Source organism: Heloderma suspectum, chromosome 2 (assembly GCF_057233095.1).
Source record: "Heloderma suspectum isolate Gila_16-S chromosome 2, 16-S_ref, whole genome shotgun sequence".
NCBI lineage: Eukaryota > Metazoa > Chordata > Lepidosauria > Squamata > Helodermatidae > Heloderma > Heloderma suspectum.
This window is the reverse complement of record NC_139459.1, coordinates 341027482-341049278: the sequence shown is the minus strand read 5'-3', so window position 1 is coordinate 341049278 and position 21797 is coordinate 341027482. Positions and strand designations below refer to the sequence as shown.

The 21797-nt window shown below is 45.3% G+C and overlaps 1 protein-coding gene across 3 annotated transcripts; it reads right to left on the bottom strand.

Annotated features, from left to right (window-relative positions):
- Nucleotides 1-685: 685 nt before the first annotated feature.
- On the bottom strand, nt 686-21691 carry LOC146355221 (butyrophilin subfamily 2 member A2-like). Of its 3 annotated transcripts, XM_084830367.1 has the most exons (9): nt 21330-21691; nt 19412-19555; nt 17617-17964; nt 15393-15674; nt 15136-15243; nt 13960-13980; nt 12709-12741; nt 1903-1957; nt 686-800 (listed from the first exon to the last, which is right to left on the bottom strand). In XM_084830367.1, the coding sequence occupies exons 2-9, from the start codon at nt 19509-19511 to the stop codon at nt 686-688; spliced, it is 1062 nt and encodes a 353-aa protein (XP_084686493.1). In that variant the 5' UTR covers nt 19512-19555; nt 21330-21691. The 3 variants fall into 3 exon arrangements, with proteins under 3 accessions (XP_084686493.1, XP_084686492.1, XP_084686491.1); XM_084830366.1 differs by lacking the exons at nt 686-800; nt 1903-1957 and adding an exon at nt 9234-12017; XM_084830365.1 differs by lacking the exons at nt 686-800; nt 1903-1957 and adding an exon at nt 9726-12020.
- Between the last annotated feature and the right edge of the window lie 106 nt (nt 21692-21797).

The following is a 21797-nucleotide window of genomic DNA, read 5'->3' as shown; positions in this document are numbered from 1 at the left end:
TGTGGGGAAGCTGCCAGAGCAACATCGGTTCCAACTGGAAGTCGGAATGTTCACAACTTCTTAAGAACATATTTCATTCTCGAGTGCATCACTTCTGACTCTTATTAATGCATAGCAGAAAGCAGAAGTCAACCATTTTCATTCAAAAGTCAATGCAGATCTCTCACTCAGTTTACAAAGCTTTTCTATAAGAGGCATTTATTGTGTGCTCGTCAACTCATGGTTGTTTATGAGTTCTTTAGCCATCATTGTGATCCTCCAGTTTTGCTTCTGTTTTTAAAGAGCACCTTCCATGAGGTTATTTTAGGGCAGGGAAAATGCAGTTTCTACATGCCTCATCTAGTGATTATAATATGAAATGCTTTGAACACCTGAAAGTGCTATTTAAATTAAGTACACTTATTAACACGCACACAACAAAAACAGAAGTAGTAAAATACACAGGCTACAAATGAACAAATACATCATTACTCACCTAAGCTTTAACTTGGCACCTATTTGAAATCGCTCTGTTCAGGAGCTATTTCTTTTAATTGCAGGTTTCTCCAAGTGTTACCTGGTTCCTTTGCCTCTATGGAGAGCTGCATATTCTCTTTGATTCCTCCCATCCATGTGTGTACAATGCAGTAACCCCACTTTCCCTACCAGCAACCCATTGTTGTAGAGAGAACTATGGGGCCTGGATTTAACCTGTAGTGGGATGGATGAGGGGGAAGAATGCCAGGGCCTCAGAATAGTATGCAGCGCCTCCAGCAGCACATTTCCTGAAAGCGGGTGGGGGAGAACAGCCAGTGGGCAACCTTACAGAACAGAAGAAACAAGAGCTGGGATGTATTGAACAGCGAGGTGAGGGAGCAAGAGGTTATACAATCTCATAGTTATACAATTCAAGTCTCTATGCAACACAATAGGGGATTGAGCCCTATAACTGAGTTTGGCACAAGGGAGCGTTCAGAGCCTCAGACTTGTTTCTGGCTACACAGCCCTAGGATGCAAGTGTAGGCCTCAGGCTCTGTGACTGTAACCCCCTGGCAGCAGAGCTGCTGCTGAATAAATTGTGCTATGTAAGGGCCAAAGGTGGTGGCCGCTCTCTCTCCACTATGGTCTTCTCTGGATGGTGTCTTTTTATTCCTTTCTTCCTTCTGTATAATCTCATTCTCTCTACCTCTCCTCAGAATTTTCTCCATCCCACCCCCGCAGAGCTGGCCCAAGAAATTTTGCTCCCTGAGGCAAAGGACTAAATGGTGCTTCTCCCCACTCCATGCGTAAAGGTCCACCAGACTGACTGCTGCATCTAGCTTCAACACACACAATGGGACAGTTTCCTCCACTGCACCTGAGGACACCAGGTTAATTTAGGGAGCACAGGTCAGGTTGTGTGGCAATACAGGTCTGTCTTCCAACACCTTGCTGCCACTTACTGCCCCTCACTCTGCCTAATAGTAGGGCTAGCCCTGCTCTCCTCCATCTCCTCAGAGAGAACCCCTCAGTCCTCTACAGCAGCTCATGAAGTGCAAAAAAGGGTTGTGCTCCAGGCATGGGGGGCGGGTACACTGCACAGGGTTACAAAGAGTCCTAGTGTAGACCCCAACTAGTCCAATTTCATGGAACAAGAATGGCTCTATAAATCCCCCGATCCCACAGTTGTGAGGCTTGTAGTGCTGGTATGGCTCACTGGGACAGCGCCCCAATGCTTCTCTGATAGCAAGTGCTCTCACATCGCTTCCCAGGGCTCAATGTCAGGCCCATTCTCTTCCCCTCCTTGCCTGATGCTTTGCAAGCTAGCTGAGCAGCCCAGTTCTCTCTCAGAGACAAACACAATGGGGCACTTTCCCCCCCACACACACTTTTCTGCCAGCTGAGAATTGCTAGGAAGAGATAATTGCAAGCTTGTCACTTTACCAACAGTCTCTTTTGGCTGTGCTAACAAGCTGTTTATCTTGAGCAACAGGGTTATCTGCAAAGAGAGAAAGGAGACTGATTTGTACCAACACCTGATCTGGTAGGAGAAATGCACAGGGATGTTAGGGGTGGTGCCAATGTGTACGTTCCTGTCCTCACTTTAAGCCCTCACACGTTCTTCAGCTTGATTCTGCCATCTGCAGTCTTTACAAGTATTTACATTAAAAGTAATTTAACATTCTAAGGAAAAAGGCTCAGTGAATCCAGGATGCATGCTTTGGATTGTTATGCTCACCTCACTCCTCCAAGTAGTGAGAAATTCCAAGGAGGCAATACTTACTCAGGTTGGCTCCTTTTGGAATGAAGTCACTGGAGGCTTATGGCATTTTGTAATATTTGAGTTTATTTACAAATATTCAGGGTGAACACAGGTGGAGGCACAGATTAAACATTGCTACAGTTAGCCAAAGTCCACCACTCACAGATCAGATCTCTAGGGAAACAGCCAGCACTCAAAGATCCTTACAAAGCCCAAACTCAGCTGTCTCTCTCCTCAGTCTCTGTCCCCAAACTGTAGTGTATTTCCTTACACACTGAGAGACCCCTTGTCCTTCCCCTTGGCTAGACAAGAGGTGGGGTGGGGAGAGGAAACCGGGTGAGTTGTTTCTTCTGATCATGGTTAGAAAAGAAAAATGGCAGGGATCATGGTGGAATGGAGTATCCTGAAGGAAGGCATGGCTGGCTGGAACCCTGAACAGGAGCTCTCCTGTTAGGAGGCAAGGATACACTGCAATTTTGTTGCAGGTCCCCCTTCTTCTAATGTATTAATTAACATGGTTCATCCCCTAATCCTCTAGCGCTGGTGTCAATGTGCTTCTCTGGGGGGGTTTCTGGGGAGGGGGGGTTGCTAACGTTATATGAATGTCAGTCAGTAAAATACCTACAAGATCTCTCTCTCTCTCTCTCTCTTTTAAATCTGATCACTAAAGCTTCTGCTTCTGATGACAGTGTCACAGAGGGCTTGGTGCGATTTCTGACTGTTACATTTACTCTCTTTCAGAAAATATGGTGCTGGATCCAGAAACAGCTCACCCCTGGTACATTTTGTCTGAAGACCAGAAAAATGTAAGACGAATGTAAGATACATCTATTAGGGATTCCCCTATAGCCCCAAGAGATTTGAACATATGTGCCGTGTGTTTGGAATGAATGGATTCACTTCGGGGAAACGTTATTGGAAGGTAGAAGAAAGGAAGGAGGCCAGTGGGGTTATGGGCGTGGCCAGATATCTGTGGAGAGGACAGGAGAAGTGAACTTTGTCCCCGAGAAGGGGATCTGGGCTGTTGGGCGCTATAATGGTGCATGTAAGGTGCTCACTTCCAAATCTACCCTACTCTGCCCTCGCAAGAAGCCAGAAGAGATCTAGGTTTCTTGAAGACTGGCATTTTGGGAAATATATGATTATAGCCTCCTTCACATTTTCCAGTCCATCAACTCCGAAGGAGAATCTTCCCGTTTTTCCGAATTGGGGATGTGCACTCAATCCTTTATATACCTTAAATGCTTGTTCATCTGGTGAGATTTCACATTAGGGTTGCCAAATGGCCCCTGCAGCAGTATTTTCCTGATGCTGGGAAAGACTGAAGGCAAAAGGAGAAGGGGACGGCAGAGGATGAGATGGCTAGATAGCATCACCGATGCAATGAATATGAACTTGAGCACGCTCCGGGAGAGAGCGCAGGACAGGAAGGCCTGGCGTGCTATGGTCCATGGGGTCACGAAGAGTCGGACACGACTGAACGACTGAACAACAACAAACAACAAGAGATGCCCGCCCGCACAGTAGAGATGTACTTTGCTCCTAGTCAAGAGGATACAGGTGTTGTGCCCGGGCAGGTGCGTTACTTTGGCATGCGCACACACACTAAGGGGCGGTGGTGGAGGAACAGGGCTTTATTGAGCCCTATGCTGATCACTCCACATGCAGGTGGCTGTGTTTGTTTATAATTATTATTTATTTATTAAATTTATTAATCGCCCATCTGGCTGGTCACCCAGCCACTCTGAGCGATGTACAGCGTACAATAAAACAGTTTAAAACAATAAAATTCTACAATAAAAACATTTTCTAAAATACCCTAACCCACCCCAAATGCCTGCCTGAACAACCACGTTTTTAATGCACAGCGGAAGCTCATTAAAGAGGGGGCATGGCGGAGTTCCCTAGGGAAGGAGCTCCACAGAGTGGGGGCCACCACAGAAAAGGCCCTCTCCCTCATCCCCACCAGTCCAGCTGTCCTGGCTGATGGGACAGAGAGAAGGCCATCCGAGGCTGATCTTGTTAAGCGGCCTGTCTGGTGTTGCTGGAGGTGTTCCTTAAGATAGGCTGGGCTGGAACCATATAGGGTTTTAAAGGTCAAAACCAACACCTTGAATTTGGCCCAGAAAACAACTGGTAACCAGTGCAACTCCTTCAGCACTGGAGTGATGTGATCCCGCCAGCGGCTGCCTTTAATTAGGCGAGCTACCGTGTTCTGTACCAGCTGCAGCTTCCGAACCGTCTTCAAGGGTAACCCCACGTAGAGCGCATTACAGTAGTCTAAACAAGAGGAGACCAGGGGATGTACTACCGATGGGAGCAGATGGTCGGGAAGGAAGGGGCGCAGCCACCGTATCAGATGGAGTTGATACAGCGCTGTCCGGCTCACAGCTGACACCTGAGCCTCCATGGACAGCTGGGAGTCCAAAATAGCCCCCAGGCTGTGGACCTGGTCTTTCAAGGGTAGCCGTACCCCATTCAACACCAGGTCAACATCCCCCAGCCTCCTCTTGTCTCCCACCAAAAGTACCTCGGTCTTGTCAGGGTTCAGCTTCAGCTTATTCCTCCCCATCCAGCCACTCACCGTCTCCAGACATTTGGACAGGGATTCCACGGCCAACCTTGGTGAAGGTTTGAACGAGAGAGGCAGAGCTGCGTGTCATCCACATATTGGTGACACCGCACCCCAAACCTCCTGATGATAGCCCCCAGCGGCTTCACATAGATATTAAATAGCATTGGGGAGAGGATGGAACCCTGTGGCACCCCACAAGTGAGCGGCCACGGGTCAAGTGGTGAGCGGCCACTTGAGCACACTCCGGGAGAGAGCAGAGGACAGGAAGGCCTGGCGTGCTATGGTCCATGGGGTCACGAAGAGTCGGACATGACTGAATGACTGAACAACAACAACAATTAGCAGGTGATTATATCTAGGCCATTCGTATAATCAAAGCTACGGTTTTCCCAGTAGTAACATATGGCTGTGAGAGCTGGACTATAAGGAAGGCTGAGTGCCAAAGAATTGATGCATTGGAACTGTGGTGCTGGAGAAGACTCTTACGAGTCCCCTGGACTGCAAGGAGGTCAAATCAGTCCATCCTAAAGGAAATCAACCCTGACTGCTCATTGGAAGGACAGATTCTGAAGCTGAAGCTCAAATATTTTGGCCACCTAATGTGAAGAGAAAACTCCCTGGAAAAGTCCCTGATGCTGGGAAAGACTGAAGGCAAAAGGAGAAGGGGATGGCAGAGGATGAGATGGCTAGATAGCATCACCGATGCAAGGAATATGAACCTGAGCACGCTCCGGGAGAGAGCGGAGGACAGGAAGGCCTGGCGTGCTATGGTCCATGGGGTCACAAAGAGTCGGACATGACTTAACGACTGAACAACAACAACAACAACATATCTAGGCCATGAATGCTCTACTGTAGTCACCAGATTAAACTGCTATTAAAGGCACAGGAGCCTTTGCTCCCTTGGAGATACACCAAAGGAATATTATGCAAATGCTAGAAGCACTGAGGATGTGCCTCCAGGGGGAGGGGGGCTTGTGGTAGTGGGAGATTCAATTATTAGACACATAGACAGCTGGGTTTGTGCTGGGCATGTAGACCACATGCTGAATTGCCTGCCTGGTGCGAAGGTTGCGGATATCATGCACCATCTAGATAGCCCAGTAGATAGTGCCGGGGTGGAGTCAGTGGTCGTGGTCCATGTTGGTACCAACAATGTGGGGAAATATAGTTGTGAGGTCCTGGAAGCCAAATTTAGGGTGCTAAGAAGGAGACTGAAATCCAGGCCCAACAAGGTGGCTTTCTTTGAAATGCTACCTGTTCCACACTCAGGGCCAGCTAGACAGGCAAAGCCTGTGAGTGACAATATCAGGCTCCAAAGCTAATTTAGTGCTAGGAACGTTGTATCGTCCCCCAGACCAGAATGCTCAGGGTGACCTTGAGATGGAAAACAAAATCAAGGAGGCCTCCAAACGAGGAAGTGTTGTAATAATGGGTGACTTCACTTACCCCTCCATTGATTGGATAAATGCATATTCCAGTCACGACAAAGAGGTTGAATTACTCAATGCCCTAAATGATTGCCCTAGAACTGTTGGTCATGGAACCAGCCAGAGGGGAAATGACCTTGAATTTAATCCTAAGTGATGTTGCCCAGGTCCTAGTACAAGATGTAAATGTTGTTCAACCAGTTGGAAACAATGACCACAGTACTATCAGATGGAGGGAGCAATCCTATGGCTGCTAGCCAGCGGTTAGACGGCCATAGGATATCTGGTTTTCCAGGAACCGACCTCAAAACCCACAAAGAGTAGGAATAAATGGTAAATTCTCCCAATGGAGGGATGTAAATAGTGGGGTCCCACAAGGATTTGTATTGGGACCAATGCTTTTCAACTATTCATAAATGATCTGGAATTAGGATTGAGCAGTGAAGTGGCCAAGTTTGCCGATGGCACCAAATTATTTAGTGTGGTTAAAACAAAAAGGGATTGTGAGTAGCTCCAAAAGGATCTTTCAAAACTGGAAGAATGAGCATCTAAATGGCAAATGAGGTTCAGTGTAAGCAAGTGTAAAGTGATGTACGTTGGGGCAAAAAATCCTAACTTCAAGTGTAACCTGATGGAATCTGAGCTAGTGGCAACCAACCAAGAAAGAGATCTTGGGGTTGTGGTGGACAGCTCAATGAAAACCTTGACCCAGTGTGCGGCCACTGTAAAAAAAAGGCAAACTCCATGATAGACATAATTGGAAAAGGAACTGAGAATAAAACTGCCAGTATAATAATGCCCTTATACAAATCTATGGTGCAACCACACTTAGAATACTGAGTACAGTTCTGGTCACTATACCTTAAAAAAGATATTGTAGAGCTGGAAAAAGTGCAGAAAAGGGCAACTAAAATGATCAAGGGGCTGGAGCATCTCCCTTATGAGGGTTACAACAGCTAGGCTTGTTTAGCTTGGAAAAAAGGAGGGTAAGGGGAGACATGATAGGGGTGCACAAAATTATGCATGGTGTGGAGAAAGTGGATAGGGAGATATTTTTCTCCCTCTCTCAAAATACTAGAACCCGAGGTCTTCCCATGAAGCTGATGGGTGGGAGATTCAGGACAGATAAAAGAAAGTACTTCTTCACACAAAGCATAGTTAATGGAATTTGTTACCTCAAGATGTAGTGATGGCCACCAATTTGGATGGCTTTAAAGGGAGGTTAGATAAATACCTGGAAGAGAAGGCTATCAATGGCTACTGGTTCTGGTGGCTATGTGCTGCCTCCAGCACCAGAAAGCTTATGTATACCAGTTGCTGGGGAACATGGGTAGGACAGTGCTGTTGCACTCATGTCCTGCTTGGGAGCTTCCAGTGGGCAGCTGGTTGGCCACTATGTGAACAGGATGCTGGACTAGATGGACCCTTGGTCTGATCCACCATGGTTCTTCTTATGTCTAGGATGCTGGGCAGATTTTGCCTCAGGGTAACCCGTACAATGCTCAAACAGGAATTACTTTAAGGGCTCAATCCTATGCATGTTTAGACAGAGAAAAGACCTACAACTCCCAGCATTCCCCAGCCATGCATAGGATTGTGCCCTAAATGTGTGTCTAGGAGCTATGTCTTCTTTTCATTTTTAATCTAGAGTAGAACAGGGGGCCTGATCCAGATCTTAAAAGTCTGGCTCCCAGTTCCCATCCATTACATAACACCAGCTGTGTAATGCTAGCAGAAAAGCAGGAAGGATATTGCAAAAAGAAAAAAAGGTGTTTTTGTTTTTATACTTACATCACAGCTTCCTCGTATGAAATACTAAAGGTGCAATACTATGCATGTTTAGACGGAAGAAAGTCCTATAACTCCCAGCATTCCCCAGCCAGCTATGCTGGCTGGATAGCTGGCTGAATGCTGGGAGTTGTAGGACTTTCTTCTGTCTAAACATGCATACGATTGTGCCCTAAGCCTGTGTTGTTTACCCTGAAATTCCAAGTATCTGTCATGTGGACAAACTAAGAACCACAGAGAGCTGTGCTCCTATATAAATACATGAATGCCACATGGCTTGAAAACTCTGTGTGAAAATACTGTTTGAGGAGTAGAACATGAGTGGGGAGACACTGATCCTCCAGATGCTGTTGGACTGCAACTCCCATCAGCTCCTATTAGCATGGGCATTGGTCAGGTATAATGGGGTTGGAGTCCAACAGCATTTGGAGGGCCACAGGTTCCCCATCCCTGGAGTTGACAGAGAAGCAGGGGAGAGGGGATCCTGTCCCCCAGTGAAAGTTGCTATAGCTGATCTACTTACATATGATTTTATAGTGCAAAAAGCTGCTGCCATGAGGAAAAAACCTTCGTTTGAAAAGAGGTACATGTTTTTAGTGCATTAACACCATGCTACTTTGCACCTACCTACACCTAACCTGGGAACTACAGACCAGTCAGTCTGACATCAATCCCTGGGAAAATTCTGGAGCAGATCATAAAGCAATCCATCTGGAAGCACCTTGACAACAATGCCGTGATTACTCGAAGCCAACATGGATTTGTCAAAAACAAGTCCTGCCAGACAAATCTGATCTCATTTTTTGATCAAGTAACCTCCCTTGTAGACCGTGGGAATGCTGTAGACATCATATACCTTGACTTCAGCAAAGCTTTCGACAAAGTGCCCCATGATATCCTGGTGAGCAAACTAGCTCAAAGTGGGCTAGAAGAAACAACGATCCGGTGGATCCACAGTTGGCTACAGAATCGGACTCAAAGAGTGCTTATCAATGGGACCTTCTCAAACTGGGGAGAGGTAACGAGTGGGGTACCGCAGGGCTCAGTCCTGGGCCCAGTGCTCTTCAACATTTTTATTAATGACTTGGAGGAGGAGGTGCAGGGAATGCTGATCAAATTTGCAGATGACACAAAATTGGGAGGGATAGCTAATACTTTGGAAGACAGAAACAAAATTCAAAGTGATCTGGATAGACTGGAGCGCTGGGCAGAAAACAACAGAATGACATTTAATAGGGACAAATGCCAAGTTCTGCACCTAGGAAAAAGAAACCAAATGCACAGTTACAAGATGGGAGATATGTGGCTCAACCACACTACAAGCAAGAAGGATCTTGGAATTGTTGTCGATCACAAGCTGAATATGAGCCAACAATGTGATGTGGCTGCAAAAAAGGCAAATGCTATTTTGGGCTGCATTCATAGAAGCATCGCTTCCAAATCCCGGGAAGTACTAGTTCCCCTCTACTCAGCACTGGTTAGGCCTCATCTGGAGTACTGTGTCCAGTTCTGGGCACCACACTTTAAGAAGGATGCAGACACACTGGAGAGGGTTCAGAGGAGGGCAACAAAGATGATCAGGGGACTGGAAACAAAGCCCTATGAAGAGAGACTGAAAGAACTGGGCATGTTTAGCCTTGAGAAGAGAAGACTGAGGGGAGATATGATAGCACTCTTCAAGTACTTGAAAGGTTGTCACAGAGAAGAAGGCCAGGATCTCTTCTTGATCATCCCAGAGTGCAGGACATGGAATAATGGGCTCAAGTTACAGGAAGCCAGATTCCGGCTGAACATCAGGAAAAACGTCCTGACTGTTAGAGCAATACGACAATGGAACCAATTACCTGGGGAGGTGGTGGGCTCTCCCACACTGGAGGCCTTCAAGACGAGGCTGGACAGCCATTTGTCAGGGATGCTCTGACTTGGATTCTTGCATTGAGCAGGGGGTTGGGCTCGATGGCCTTGTAGGCCCCTTCCAACCCTACTATTCTATGATTCTATGATTCTGTGACCAGCGCCGACAAGGTATCAGTGCAACAACACTCCCCCAGATGTACATTGCAGTAGCTGTAAACATGCAGCAAATGTCTGTCTGGTGCCTGCAAGCCTAGTGGTCAACAGAGCTTGTTAGCACCACACTAGATGCAGCAATGATAGGTTAAAGTGGTCTCTTTTCACATGGCCACCCCATTTACATGTAAAGAAGAGTGAAAGAGAGAGGGAGAGAGTGTGTTACTTTAACAGTAAAAGGAACAAACTTGAGCACTGGAACTTCCCCTTCCTCCTATGCCTTACAGCTTTCCCCAACCTGGTGCCCTCCAGATGTTTAGTACTATAACTCCCAGCATTCCTGACCATTGACCATGCTGGCTGTGGCTGATGGGAGTTGAAGTCCAAAATGGCTGGAGGGTAATAGATTGGGGAAGGGTGCCTTAGCCTAGGGATGGGCAAAAAGTAGATCTCCAGATGTTTTAGACTTCATTTCCTAGCATTCCTGACCATGGGCCATGCTGGCAGAAGCTTCTGGGAGCTGAAGTCAAAAACATTTGAAGAGCTGCCTTCTGCCTACCCCTGCCTTAGCCCAGTTCTCCAGGATTTTTTCTTCATTCCTGGCTCACTTCCAGGACTGGGGGCTGCGAAGCAGGGGAAGTGTCTGGAGTAAATAAACTGCAGGGAGGTCAGGCGTGGGAAGGGGTCTCTCGCCCCCATGCTCCTTTTACTCTTAAAATAAGTCACACACACCCCACGCCCAGTTTATCAGGGCTGGCCAGCCAATGGTGCCCCTCCCCACAGGTCAAGATGCATAGTATCCAAAGGCTGGCCAAATTATTTTGGAACGTGAGGAGGAAAACCCCACAAGAGTCTCTTCTGGCTCACTGGCAATAAAAATGCTGTACTAATAAATTATAAATAAACTACAATTTGTTGTCATTCCATAACACCCAAAATCAGTGCCTGAGGTGGCCACCTCACTCTGCCTGAGTGTAGGCTGGCTGTGGGACATATAGAATGATGGCCCTATCACATCTAGTTTATACATATGTATGTATGTATGTATGTATGACATTTCTATACCGCCCCATAGCCGAAGCTCTCTGGAAGGTTTACAAAAGTTAAAACATTAAAATACAGTATACAAAGTTTAAAAGCCATTTACATAAAAGCACATGGACAATATATACAAATAACATGTAACTAAAAACAACTTTGAACTAAAAACAATTTAACATAAAGAAATCCAAAAATAAAAACCACACAACTTAAAAACTACATAGCTTAAAAACAGTATACAAGAGTCAGCAAAAGGAACAAGAGTTCTAAAAAGGGAAGGCCTGCAGGAATAATAGAGTCTTTAATTCCTGCTTGAAAACCTTCAATGAGGTCAGCAGGCGCATTTCAACCTGCGGCAGGTCATTCTACAAGTGAGGGGTGGCAAAGGAAAAGGTCTGCTTGCGTGTTTGCCCATCAGTCCTTGGGCAAGGAATATGTCAGGGGCACAGTCTAAGCCAGCACCCTACCCCCACATGCAGGAAAGGGAAGATCAACTCCCCATTGAAAGTGGCTGAGGGGAATGTGTAGATGTGCATCTTGTGACTGACATCGTGAAATGCCACTTGTTCCATTTCATAGTCCAAGTAAACCCCAAGTTTCCGGGGTCTCTTCCGCAGAAACAGAGGAGTCTCTGGAATGGTGAGAGCTTGGTATTGGACCCGAGACTTCTCCACAGCCCAGATTCCTTCTTCAGGGTCAAGGCTGAGCCTCCCCTTCCTCCTCACAGAATGTCTAGCCACCCCCACAGCCCAGTACCCCTGCTCCCCCACCTCCACTTCCCAGTAATGCCTCCCTGAGGAAAATCCCTCCACTCCCAACACACAGCGATCAGCATTGAATCTTTCAGGGTTGTCAGGCAGGCTGTGCCACATGAACCCTTGTATGACGTTCTTCCGGTCTGCAGACAGGATCAGGTCGTGGTTCGCTGTGTCTGGATCCAGAGTTACATTTGCTGCTGGATGGAATGGGGTGTGTGGGGGATGAGTCAGAGTAAATAAGGGGGCAGGAGAGGGAGAAAATGAAAGAGTGAACCAGTGCTGCAGCTCCTCCTGCTTAATCACAACAGGAAGAGAGAACATTCCTCCTTGCAAGAGGAAAATTGAGTCACTGGAACTTCTTGCCTCAATACTATTTTCAGTGCTTAATTTCTAGAAGGGCTAATTTCAGGGATTTCTTGCAAGGGACCCATCACAGCTTACATGATCCTCCTCCTCTCCATGTTAGCTTCACAACAACCCTGCGAGGTAGGTTAGGCTGAGAGTCAGTGACTGGCCCAAAGTCACCCAGTGAGCTTCATGGCCAAGTGGGGACTAGAACTCAGATCTCCCAAGTCCCAGTCTAACACTCTAACCATCACACATTCTTATATTCATTGTTCTTATATTCATTCAAACACACACCTTGCAAGCTTCTGGACCCTCTCTTCCCCCATTCAAAATAAAAATCACATCATGGTAACTAAACATAAAAAATTAATGTGAAAAATTCACCCTCAGGGAGTGGCAATACAATGATAAAATGTATACCTCGGGTGATAAATTAATAACTTACGATACAAACATACACAGACATGTATATGTGTGTGTATAGAAATAGATAGACAGACAGACAGACAGACAGACAGACACATGATAACCATTTACCTTTTTCTATTGGCATCACCAAGTTCCTCCAACCTAAAAGCAATCACATAATTAAAAAAATTCACATTCATATGAAAATATGAACTGTGTATATAATAAAAATAACAGTTTGTTTAAGGCAGGTGACCATGTTTCATTTTGACATGAGAAGCTCACCACAAGGTGATTTTCTACATCATTTGAACACAACCTCATGCAGTGAGATGAGATCTGGATGGACTTTATCATACTGGAGACGACCTTAGTTTACTGTGTTGTTGAATGTGAGATCCGAGGACACATCAAGGAGACAAGAGTTATAGCTTTAATTATGGGGAAATCAGACACATGTTCTTGCCCTCTACTAGAGATGCTATGTTTCCTGATGACAACAGTGAGGACGGTGGTCTGTTGTGATTTTAAGGGGCATTTTAATTGAAAATGTGTATCATCGGTGATCCCACAGACACGTATAATAGTGTGCATGGGAAGAGCCCCCACCCATAATTCAAACCCTTTTAGTTTCTTGAAACTGAAACAATGTTTTGCCTCAATTTGATGAGTTCCCTAACTCTTTCAGTGGTGGTGATGGTGGTGTGTGTGTGTGTATTCAGTATACTCTTAGTGAAGAGTTGGCAGCTTTGCTACCTGAGACATTTCCTTTTCATAACCCACCCTTTTTTAAAACTGTGAAGGTGGTTGAAATACTATAAAGTGGAGCACTACTCATTTATTCTAACCCACTCAAGACCATAGAGCACATGCCAGACATGCAGAAGGCCCTGGTCCAATCTCTGGCATCTCTAGGTAGGGCTAGGAAGGACTGTTCTCTGAAACCCTGGAGAGCCACTGCCAGCCAGTGTAGTCAAGACTAAGCTAGATGGACCATTGGCCTGACTTGGTATAAGCCATCTTTCTTCGTTCCTAAAGTGCATGCATTGTTTCACCCATCAGAGGTTTTGCTACTGACTTTTACCTCAATAGTTATTCTAAAAAATTAAATTACGCTTTTACAAAAATGAATTTAGGTTGACGTTCTTCCCCTTCCAAAGGAAAAGCCACAAACCAACGGAGTCACAGTGTGATCCTATGAACGTTTACTAGAGAGTAAGTCCCAGTGAAATAAGTGGGATTTACATCCAAGTAAACAATCAAAAATTGCACTGTTAGGCATGCTTCAGGTCACTGAAATTATTGGGTTTAAAACTGCCTAAATTTGCACTGTATTGTGGCCTACATGTTTTTCTTCTCAAAAGCTGCAGAATAACTTACTCAATTCTGCGTTGAGCTTTCCTAGAACAGAAAGAAAAGAAAAGTGGTTATTACTGCTGTAAACACGTTAAATACGCAGTCTTACTATCAGTTATTTGTGGATAAAGCCCACTGATTTTCAGTGAGCCTTATGAATGGGTAAGTAGGAGCAACAATGCAGCCAAAATAATTATAGAACAACAACAACAGTACTAATCATCATCATCATCACAGTAATAAAAAGAACACAATATTTAAAATAATAATTAATAATTAGGACAGTGTGAGCTCAAACTGCTGTTCAAATCATCAAAAGTTACGTTTAATTTTAAATATTAATTAATTAATTTTTAAACATTTTTAATGGGATGTGGTTGCTTTGATTTCTGTGAGGAACTGTTTTTTTTTTTTACATGTATAACCCACTTATATCCTATCAGTACTGTTTAAACAAAGAGTTAAAAGGCCTGTCGTTGCTAAAACATCTCTGTGTTTTCCATAGCTCAGTGATAGAGCATGTGGTTTGCATAAAGGAAGTCCCAGGTTTGATCCCTGGCATCTCGTCTTAAAAGAATCAGGTAACAGCTGAGACCTCTACCTGAGACCTTGGAAAGCCAGTGCCAGTTAGCAGAGACAATACTGGGCAGGGCCAGCATCAAGGGTAGACATGGTTGGGCACCTGCCGAGAGCCCTCGCCCCAGCAGGGGCCCATTGACAAGAGCTCCCTGGACTTGCTCCTCCTTTTCATCATTGCAACCTGCTTGTTCAACTGCCTCTCGCTCTGGCCCAGATAATGGTGCTGGTGAGAAGGAGAAGCAGGAGATGATGCAGCTCGCTGGCTCTCTGCCTGACAAGCAAGCAAGTGGGAGCAATGATGAGAAAGAGGAGGAGGAGCAATAGCAGCGGGTCACAATAATGGTGAGAAAGCAGACTCATTGAGGGAGGGGGTCCATTGAGGGGGTTTTGCCCAAAGACCCTCCAAAACCTGAAGCCAGCACTGATACTGGGCGAGATGGATGCATAGTCTGACCCAGGGTGGCAGAGATGACACACCAGTCTGGAAATAAAAGAACTCAACAGTAACAGAAAATTCCTGATTCCACCCAGATACAACTAAGTCCAGTGCCACCTAGCGGCTAAACCTTATAATGACATGGTCTACGCACCCAGTATAAACCACGCTACCCATGTACTCACTGTTTCTGTTAAGCAGGTAAAGAATAAATATAGTGAAGCCAAGCACAGCTGTTATTAGCAATGCACTCAGACCAACAATCCAGGGAGAAATCTTCGGGAAGAAGTGATCTGAAATAAATAAATGAATGAATGAATGTTTTCCCCATTTTGAGTTTACTTTCCAGAATATGTTGGTATCAAGTACAGCTCTGGCTGCTTTGGAATTTACCCTTAACCCCGCACCACAGCCTCAAAATACTCCTTTCTTGCTAACATACTTGCTATATAAATAGTCGATCCCTGGTCCTGGTTGAGAAGGATGTTCCTGACCACGCAGGTCAAGTTCTGATTTGAATTTCCTGTTATAATGATTTCATTCTGTACTTCAAACAACCCATCATTCTTCTGGGAAAACCTTTCAGGCAATGAAGGTAGGTGCCTCCCACTGGAATCTCTCCACAGGACCTCAGGCTTTGGGTACCATCCACCGGATTGACAAACCACCCGAATCCCTCTGCCTTGATAACCTTCAATGGCAATGAGAGGAGGAGGGCCGGATGCTAGATTTGAAACAAACACAAACAAAATATACATATTTAAAGTGGCATCAGAGTCTAGTCAAAATCCTTTTGGAATAGTTCCAAAGAAATATGATGATAACAACAGCGTAAAAGGAATAGAATCACTCAGTTGTCAGAAATCAAAACATCATCCAGTCCAATCCTGTCCAGTGATCATTTTCCTACCTATACTGCACTCCCCCACCCCTCAAAGTACATGGCTTTGTACATGGCACAAAGTACATGGCCAGAGATGGGCAACTTGTGGCCCTCCAGATGTTTTGGACTACAACTCCCAGCATCCATCACTACTGGCTATGCTGGCTAGGGCTGATGGGAACTGTAGGCCAAAACATTTGGAAGGCCACAACTCGCCCAGCCCTGGCCTAGGGCCACCAACAGAAAGTTGATGCACAACAATACAAATACCTCTGGGTGACTTGAGAGTCAAGCTACACACCATATGTGTGAAGGTAAATGTCTAACAAAACAAAGACTCTGTGGAACATTTTGCAACAATAGAGTATTGGGAGTCTTGCCATGTTCCCAATTCAACTGAAGCTCTGCTACTATTTATGACCACTAAAGAAAGAGAAAACTGATCAGGCTTTCCCTCTTCCTCTTGGAAACTGTTTTGGTCAAAATGCCTCTACTTCCTTTCCTTCCCTTCCAACAAAAATTGGGTATTGTATGGACTTGCTCCCAGATAGTGTTACCACAAAAACAGCCCTCCTGGACCAGACCATGGATCTGTCCAGTCTCGCATTCTGTTTCCAAAAGTGGCCAGCCAGAAGTCCCTGCAAGGCCTACAAGAAGGGCATGGAGGCAACAGCCTTTCTCTACTGTATGTTCCCAGTTTGTGGTATTCAGAGATATACTGCCTCTGAACATGGAGGTTTCATTTGGCTATCATGGTTAATACTAGCTGATACACCTTGTGAAAATTGCACCCAACTGCCCTGCAGGAAGGACCAACCTGCAGCCCTTCCTCTCTTATTGCAACCACCGCCAGCACTGGTGGTCTTCCCATGAGGTGGGGTGAAATGAATTGCACACTCCCCACTGCCTCCAGCAGGTGTTCCGGAGAGCCCCACCAGCTGCTCTCCCACCATGGCATTTACCGCATTGAAACAGCAGGGCCAGCCGGGTTCTCCGAAGCAGCCACACGCTCAGAAACACTAGCGAGTGCTCCAGAGACCCCACCAGTTCCACACTCTCGCTGTGGCAAATGCCACAGCGAGAGAGTGGAAGGCAGGGCTCTCTGGAGCATCCTCCCACCCTGTTTTGGTCTGAGTAGACCCTCAGAGCAAAGCAGAGGAGGGTGGCTGAGAGCAGCCAACCACCCTCTGGCTCATGCTGAGAATCCTCTCAGGTGTGTGATGAGGGAAGGAGAACGGGTGGTGTGGCCTGTGACAAGGGAAGAGGTGGGGGGTGACAAAGTAAGGGGAAGGAGTGGGGGAGCATGAATGATGAGGTAAGGCATGGGGGGGTGACGAGGGAAAGGGGCATGACATGGGAAGGGGGCGGGGGCATGATGGAAGCAGATGTGCTCTCCCTCTCCGTGGTGCCAAGCCTCACCACTCATCAATTCCCTGCGGGTTCAGAAGTCAGCTGACCTGGATAGTAGTGTACAAACTGTCCTGGGTGAGATTTCACTGCCCTTGAAGGACCAGGTGCACAGCCTTGAGGTGCCTGTGGACTTGCTACTGTCTGGAGAAGCTCAGATAGCGGCAGTGGCCAGGAGTTGCTGTCAAAAGCAGCTGACCCTTGTCCCTCTCAAACATCACAGTGGGAAATAGCAGAGAGAGAAGTCTGAGAGAAAGGCCCTTGAGGAAATCTGACAGGTTCCTCCTCTTTCCAAAATCTTAAATGCACAGCCCTAGAGTTTGTTAGGAGATGACAAGTTACATCATTCATTTTTTTTAAATTGCTTCTTACTTACCAGCCACTCTCATATCCAATATGGCTTCCTGACAGAAACTCCCATTCTTAACAGAACAGTGATACTGTCCCTCATCCAAAAAGCTGACGTTAAGAATTTTCAGTTCAATGTGTCCATCACCAATGCCGTCTTTCAAAAACTCTGTCCTTCCTTGATATTCTGGCTGCTGCCTTTCCAAATCATCTTTGCCACCCCGATAAAGGTGTACATATGAAGAGTTCTGGGAGCGGAACCATTTTATCTCCATATTTTGAGCACTTGTCCTGGGGGACAGATGGCACCGTAGCACAACATCCTCACTCAGAGAGGCAGTGACTGGCTGGAGTGGTCCATTCACTGTCAACTGGACTGTGTAATGTATGAAATACAGAACAAATAATCACAAACTGCTATGCAAGCTGATTAAGCAATGTCATACATGGGGGCTCATCTAGACTAGTGATTCCCAAACCACGTGCCAGGGTAGAAGAGCTGAAGCGTGCCGTGAAAAATAAAGCCACCATGTTGAATGCATCTACCATGATTGGGTTTCTGTGGTGTAGTGGTTATCCTGTTTGCCTCACACGCAAAAGGTCCCCGGCTCGAAACAAGGCAGAAAACTGGAAGATGTTTTTATGGAAGGGCTGTAGCCTAGTGGTGGAATACATACTTTGCAAACAGAAGGTCCCAGATTCAATCCCTGGTATCTCCAGGTAGGACTAGAAAAGACTCCTGTCGGAAACCCTGGAGAGTCACTGCTAGTCAGTGTAGAGCAGGAGTAGACAACTCATCACCCTCCAGATGTTTTGAACTACAACTCCCATAATACTGACTATTGGGCATGTTGGCTGGGGCTGATGGGAGTTGTAGTCTAAAACGTCAGTCAAGCCATGGGTTGCCTATCCCCAGTGTAGACAATGCTGAGCTAAATGGACCAAGGATCTGACTCAGTATTAAGGCAGCTTCCTGTGTGTCACTGTGTTGCCCCGGCCGTGGGCGTTGAACTCTTAGGTTAGAGGTGCCAAGATAAATCAGATTCAAAAGTTTACTTACAAGGAGACTTTATTGGGTATATATTATATATATATGATTTAATTGCTGCGAACTGTCCAGAGACCTTTGGCTATTGGGTGTTATAGAAATGTAATTAATTAATTAATTACCAGAAACAATATTACCTCATTTATCCAAACAGTGCACTGGAATATCTGGAAAAATTGTTATAAGCAGGTTTTCGCTAAGAGTGATGGGCCAAACAACAAGGGAAGGAGATCACCATCATGTCCCAGTACTGAGCCGCCTTTCAGGGTTGGCTCCAGGTCTGAGCAGGGCCTGGGCAAAGTGCCTCTCTGTTGGGCTCCCTCTTACATTGACAGTCCCCCGCAGGTTTGCCTGGCAGTGGCAGCAGCATTCCAAAGGTGGCTGAGAGCTGCCATTTAAATTTCCCATAATGCCACAGAATGCCTGACGCAGTGGCTTCCAAGGCACTGGGGAAATTAAAATGGAGGCTCATAGACCCAGCTGCCTGATGTGGAGGGCCCAGGCAGGTTCTGTGCTGGTGGGTCCTGCTGGTGCCAGGTGTTGAGGCCAAGCCTGGGGACCAGAGGTCTATCTAGCCCAGACAGAATGCTGGGCTAGATACAACTCTGGTCTGATCCAGTATGCCATTACTTACATTCTCATTCTAATTTTTAGATGTATTATATGGCAGGGAAAATTAATAGCCAGTTTTTCCTCTGCCCCCTCAGAGGATTATAAAACATTTCAGCCAAGAACAACTGTGTTTCAGACAGAGTAACATACAAAAGATTCTTACCAGGGCCCACATTATTAATAGTTGGTATAACCAAGAAAATGTTGAGAATGAGTAGGAAGGAACTCATTTCTGGATCACAACAGAAGACAGAATCTTTCATTTTCTTTCTTTTCTCATTCTGGTCTCTCAGAGACAAAGCAAACTCTGTTTTTTTAAAAAAAGAAAGAAACAAACATCAAAATAATAATGTTGTGAATTGATTATGCCACATGGTCCTCTACTCTTTAGATTTTGTTAATGTTTTATGACTAAAGGTGCTTGCTTAATGGCCTTTGATGGCTGGTGGCTACAAGATGCTGATTTGATGTTAATTTGAGATTACATAACTAGGAAGAATAGGGATTTTATTGCACTAGGCTACTTTGGGGATAATAGTTTATTTTTATTATTTATTTATTTAAAATATTTCTTGGCCGCCTTTCAGGGCAGAAGCCCTCCCAAGGTGTCTTACAACAATAAAATACATAAAAACAGTTAAAATATTAAAAGTGATAAAAACAACAATAAAACCAGCAACAAAGTTAACAGCAGTAACAGCAAAAATAGCAGTTACATCAAGAGAAGGCCAAGGTAAAACAATGTTTTCAAGGCCTTCTTAAAAGTCTGCAATGACGGAGCATGGCAGACCTCCAATGGCAGCTTGTTCCAAAGGAGTGGAGCCACTGCAGAGAAGGCTTTCCCTGCTTTAATATTGTGTGGGAGCACAGTTGCTCCCTAATAGTTTAGCCTATACATTTGTAAATAAACAGCAGATTGCAGAATAGCTTTTTTTTTTCTCTCTCTGCACAGGGAAACAGCCTCTGTAAAAAGCTACCCCAGAACTTCCTACCAGGCAGGGAAGTTGGAACCACGAAACAAGGAAAATTGACATCCCTTTCCAAAGAGATTGGAAGCTTAGGCTGCTGGAATTTTTTTTAATAGTCATAGTCATAATACCACTGGAAATATTTCAGTCCCTAAAATAATGTGATGTTTAAATTCTGTTGGATAGTAAAATAAGTAAGTAAACACCAGACATTAATGGCAGCCCCATACATTGTGAACTTTGTTCCTCCTCCTATAACGGTTAGCTTTCCCAGTAGTACTATGGGCATGCTTACATATCCTGAGAGCCAGTGTGGTATAGTGGTTAGAGTGTATAAACCTAAGTTCAAATCCCCACAAAATTGACAGAGTGCCCTTAGGCCAGTCATTGCCCTGGTTCGCACATAATGTTACCCCATGGTTTATTTAACCTAGGGTTTGTTGCCCTACTCAGGGTTTGACTGGCAGACAATAGAACAAACCGTGGTTTGTTTTCTCAATCCCTGGATTATTTGTTTCCCTCCTGTTTTGCCCGCCCCCTTCCTGTATCCCAAATGCTTTGGCAGCACGGTAGTACTGGCATGTAGAGTGGCTGGGGTTTTTTTACCACTTTTTTTTTTTAACGCATTCAACAAGTCATGGGTTAAATCAAATCAACCATGGGTTAGTGTTGTGTGTGAACCAGGTCACTAGGTCTCTCAATCTAACCTACTTCACAGGAATGGCATGAGGTAAACAGGTAGCAGGAAGAGAACCATGTGTACCTCCCTGAGTTCTTAGGAGGAAGGTCAGGGTAGGGATTAAAATAAACACAACAGAAATCTAAACTAGCTAGACTTTCCCTGTAATGAGCCCTGAATACTAGTTGTGCTTGGGTATTGAGATAGATTTATTTATTCATTTGCAGTGATTCTATACTGCTTCTGATTTGCACAAATCCCAACACAGTTTACATCAACACCATAAAACAACAGAATAGAATAAATACACAATAATACAGTATTAGAGACTGATTCAAAGAACAGGTACACATGTACACACACACACACACACACACACACATCTATATCTATATTTATACACTATTGCAAAATCAACTGATGTTTTCCTTTACCTTATGACTGAAGAACATTTGTCAGTGATTTCTTGGGTCTCCTTCGGATTCCATTTCCTTAGAGCAAAATGAATGTTTCTCCTCTTTTTCATTCTCTCCCGGGGCCCATGGCTGTACTTCAGCAATCAATGAAAAGACTAAAGAGATAAGATGTTAGAAAGTTCTTGTCACTGAGCTGGCATCTGTCAGTCATTCCATGTTGGTTTGTCTTTATGCCAACCTTAGGTAAGGAAGAGCAAAGAGAGAAGGAGATCTCTCTCTCTCTCTCTCTCTCTCTCTTTTAAACCATTTGGCCAAATTTCCTTGTCTGATGTTGTTACGTTATTCTTCTCACACTCCCCGCCCCTCTCCACATTATCAATGGCCAACAGATGGGATGACGAAAAGGCGAAGGAGGCCTGGTTTGAAGCCAACGTCATCCACAGCTAATCACCAGCAACAGTCTGCTCCCAAAATTTTTTACTGAAC

Coding starts and splice junctions, on each gene's coding strand:
- LOC146355221 (XM_084830365.1), bottom strand. CDS start 19,511: ATGAAAGATTCTGTCTTCTGTTGTGATCCAGAAATGAGTTCCTTCCTA. Junction 12,742..13,959: donor AAAGCTCAACGCAGAATTGA/GTAAGTTATTCT, acceptor GATTGCTTTTAG/GTTGGAGGAACTTGGTGATG. Junction 12,021..12,708: donor GGTGATGCCAATAGAAAAAG/GTAAATGGTTAT, acceptor CATTCCATCCAG/CAGCAAATGTAACTCTGGAT.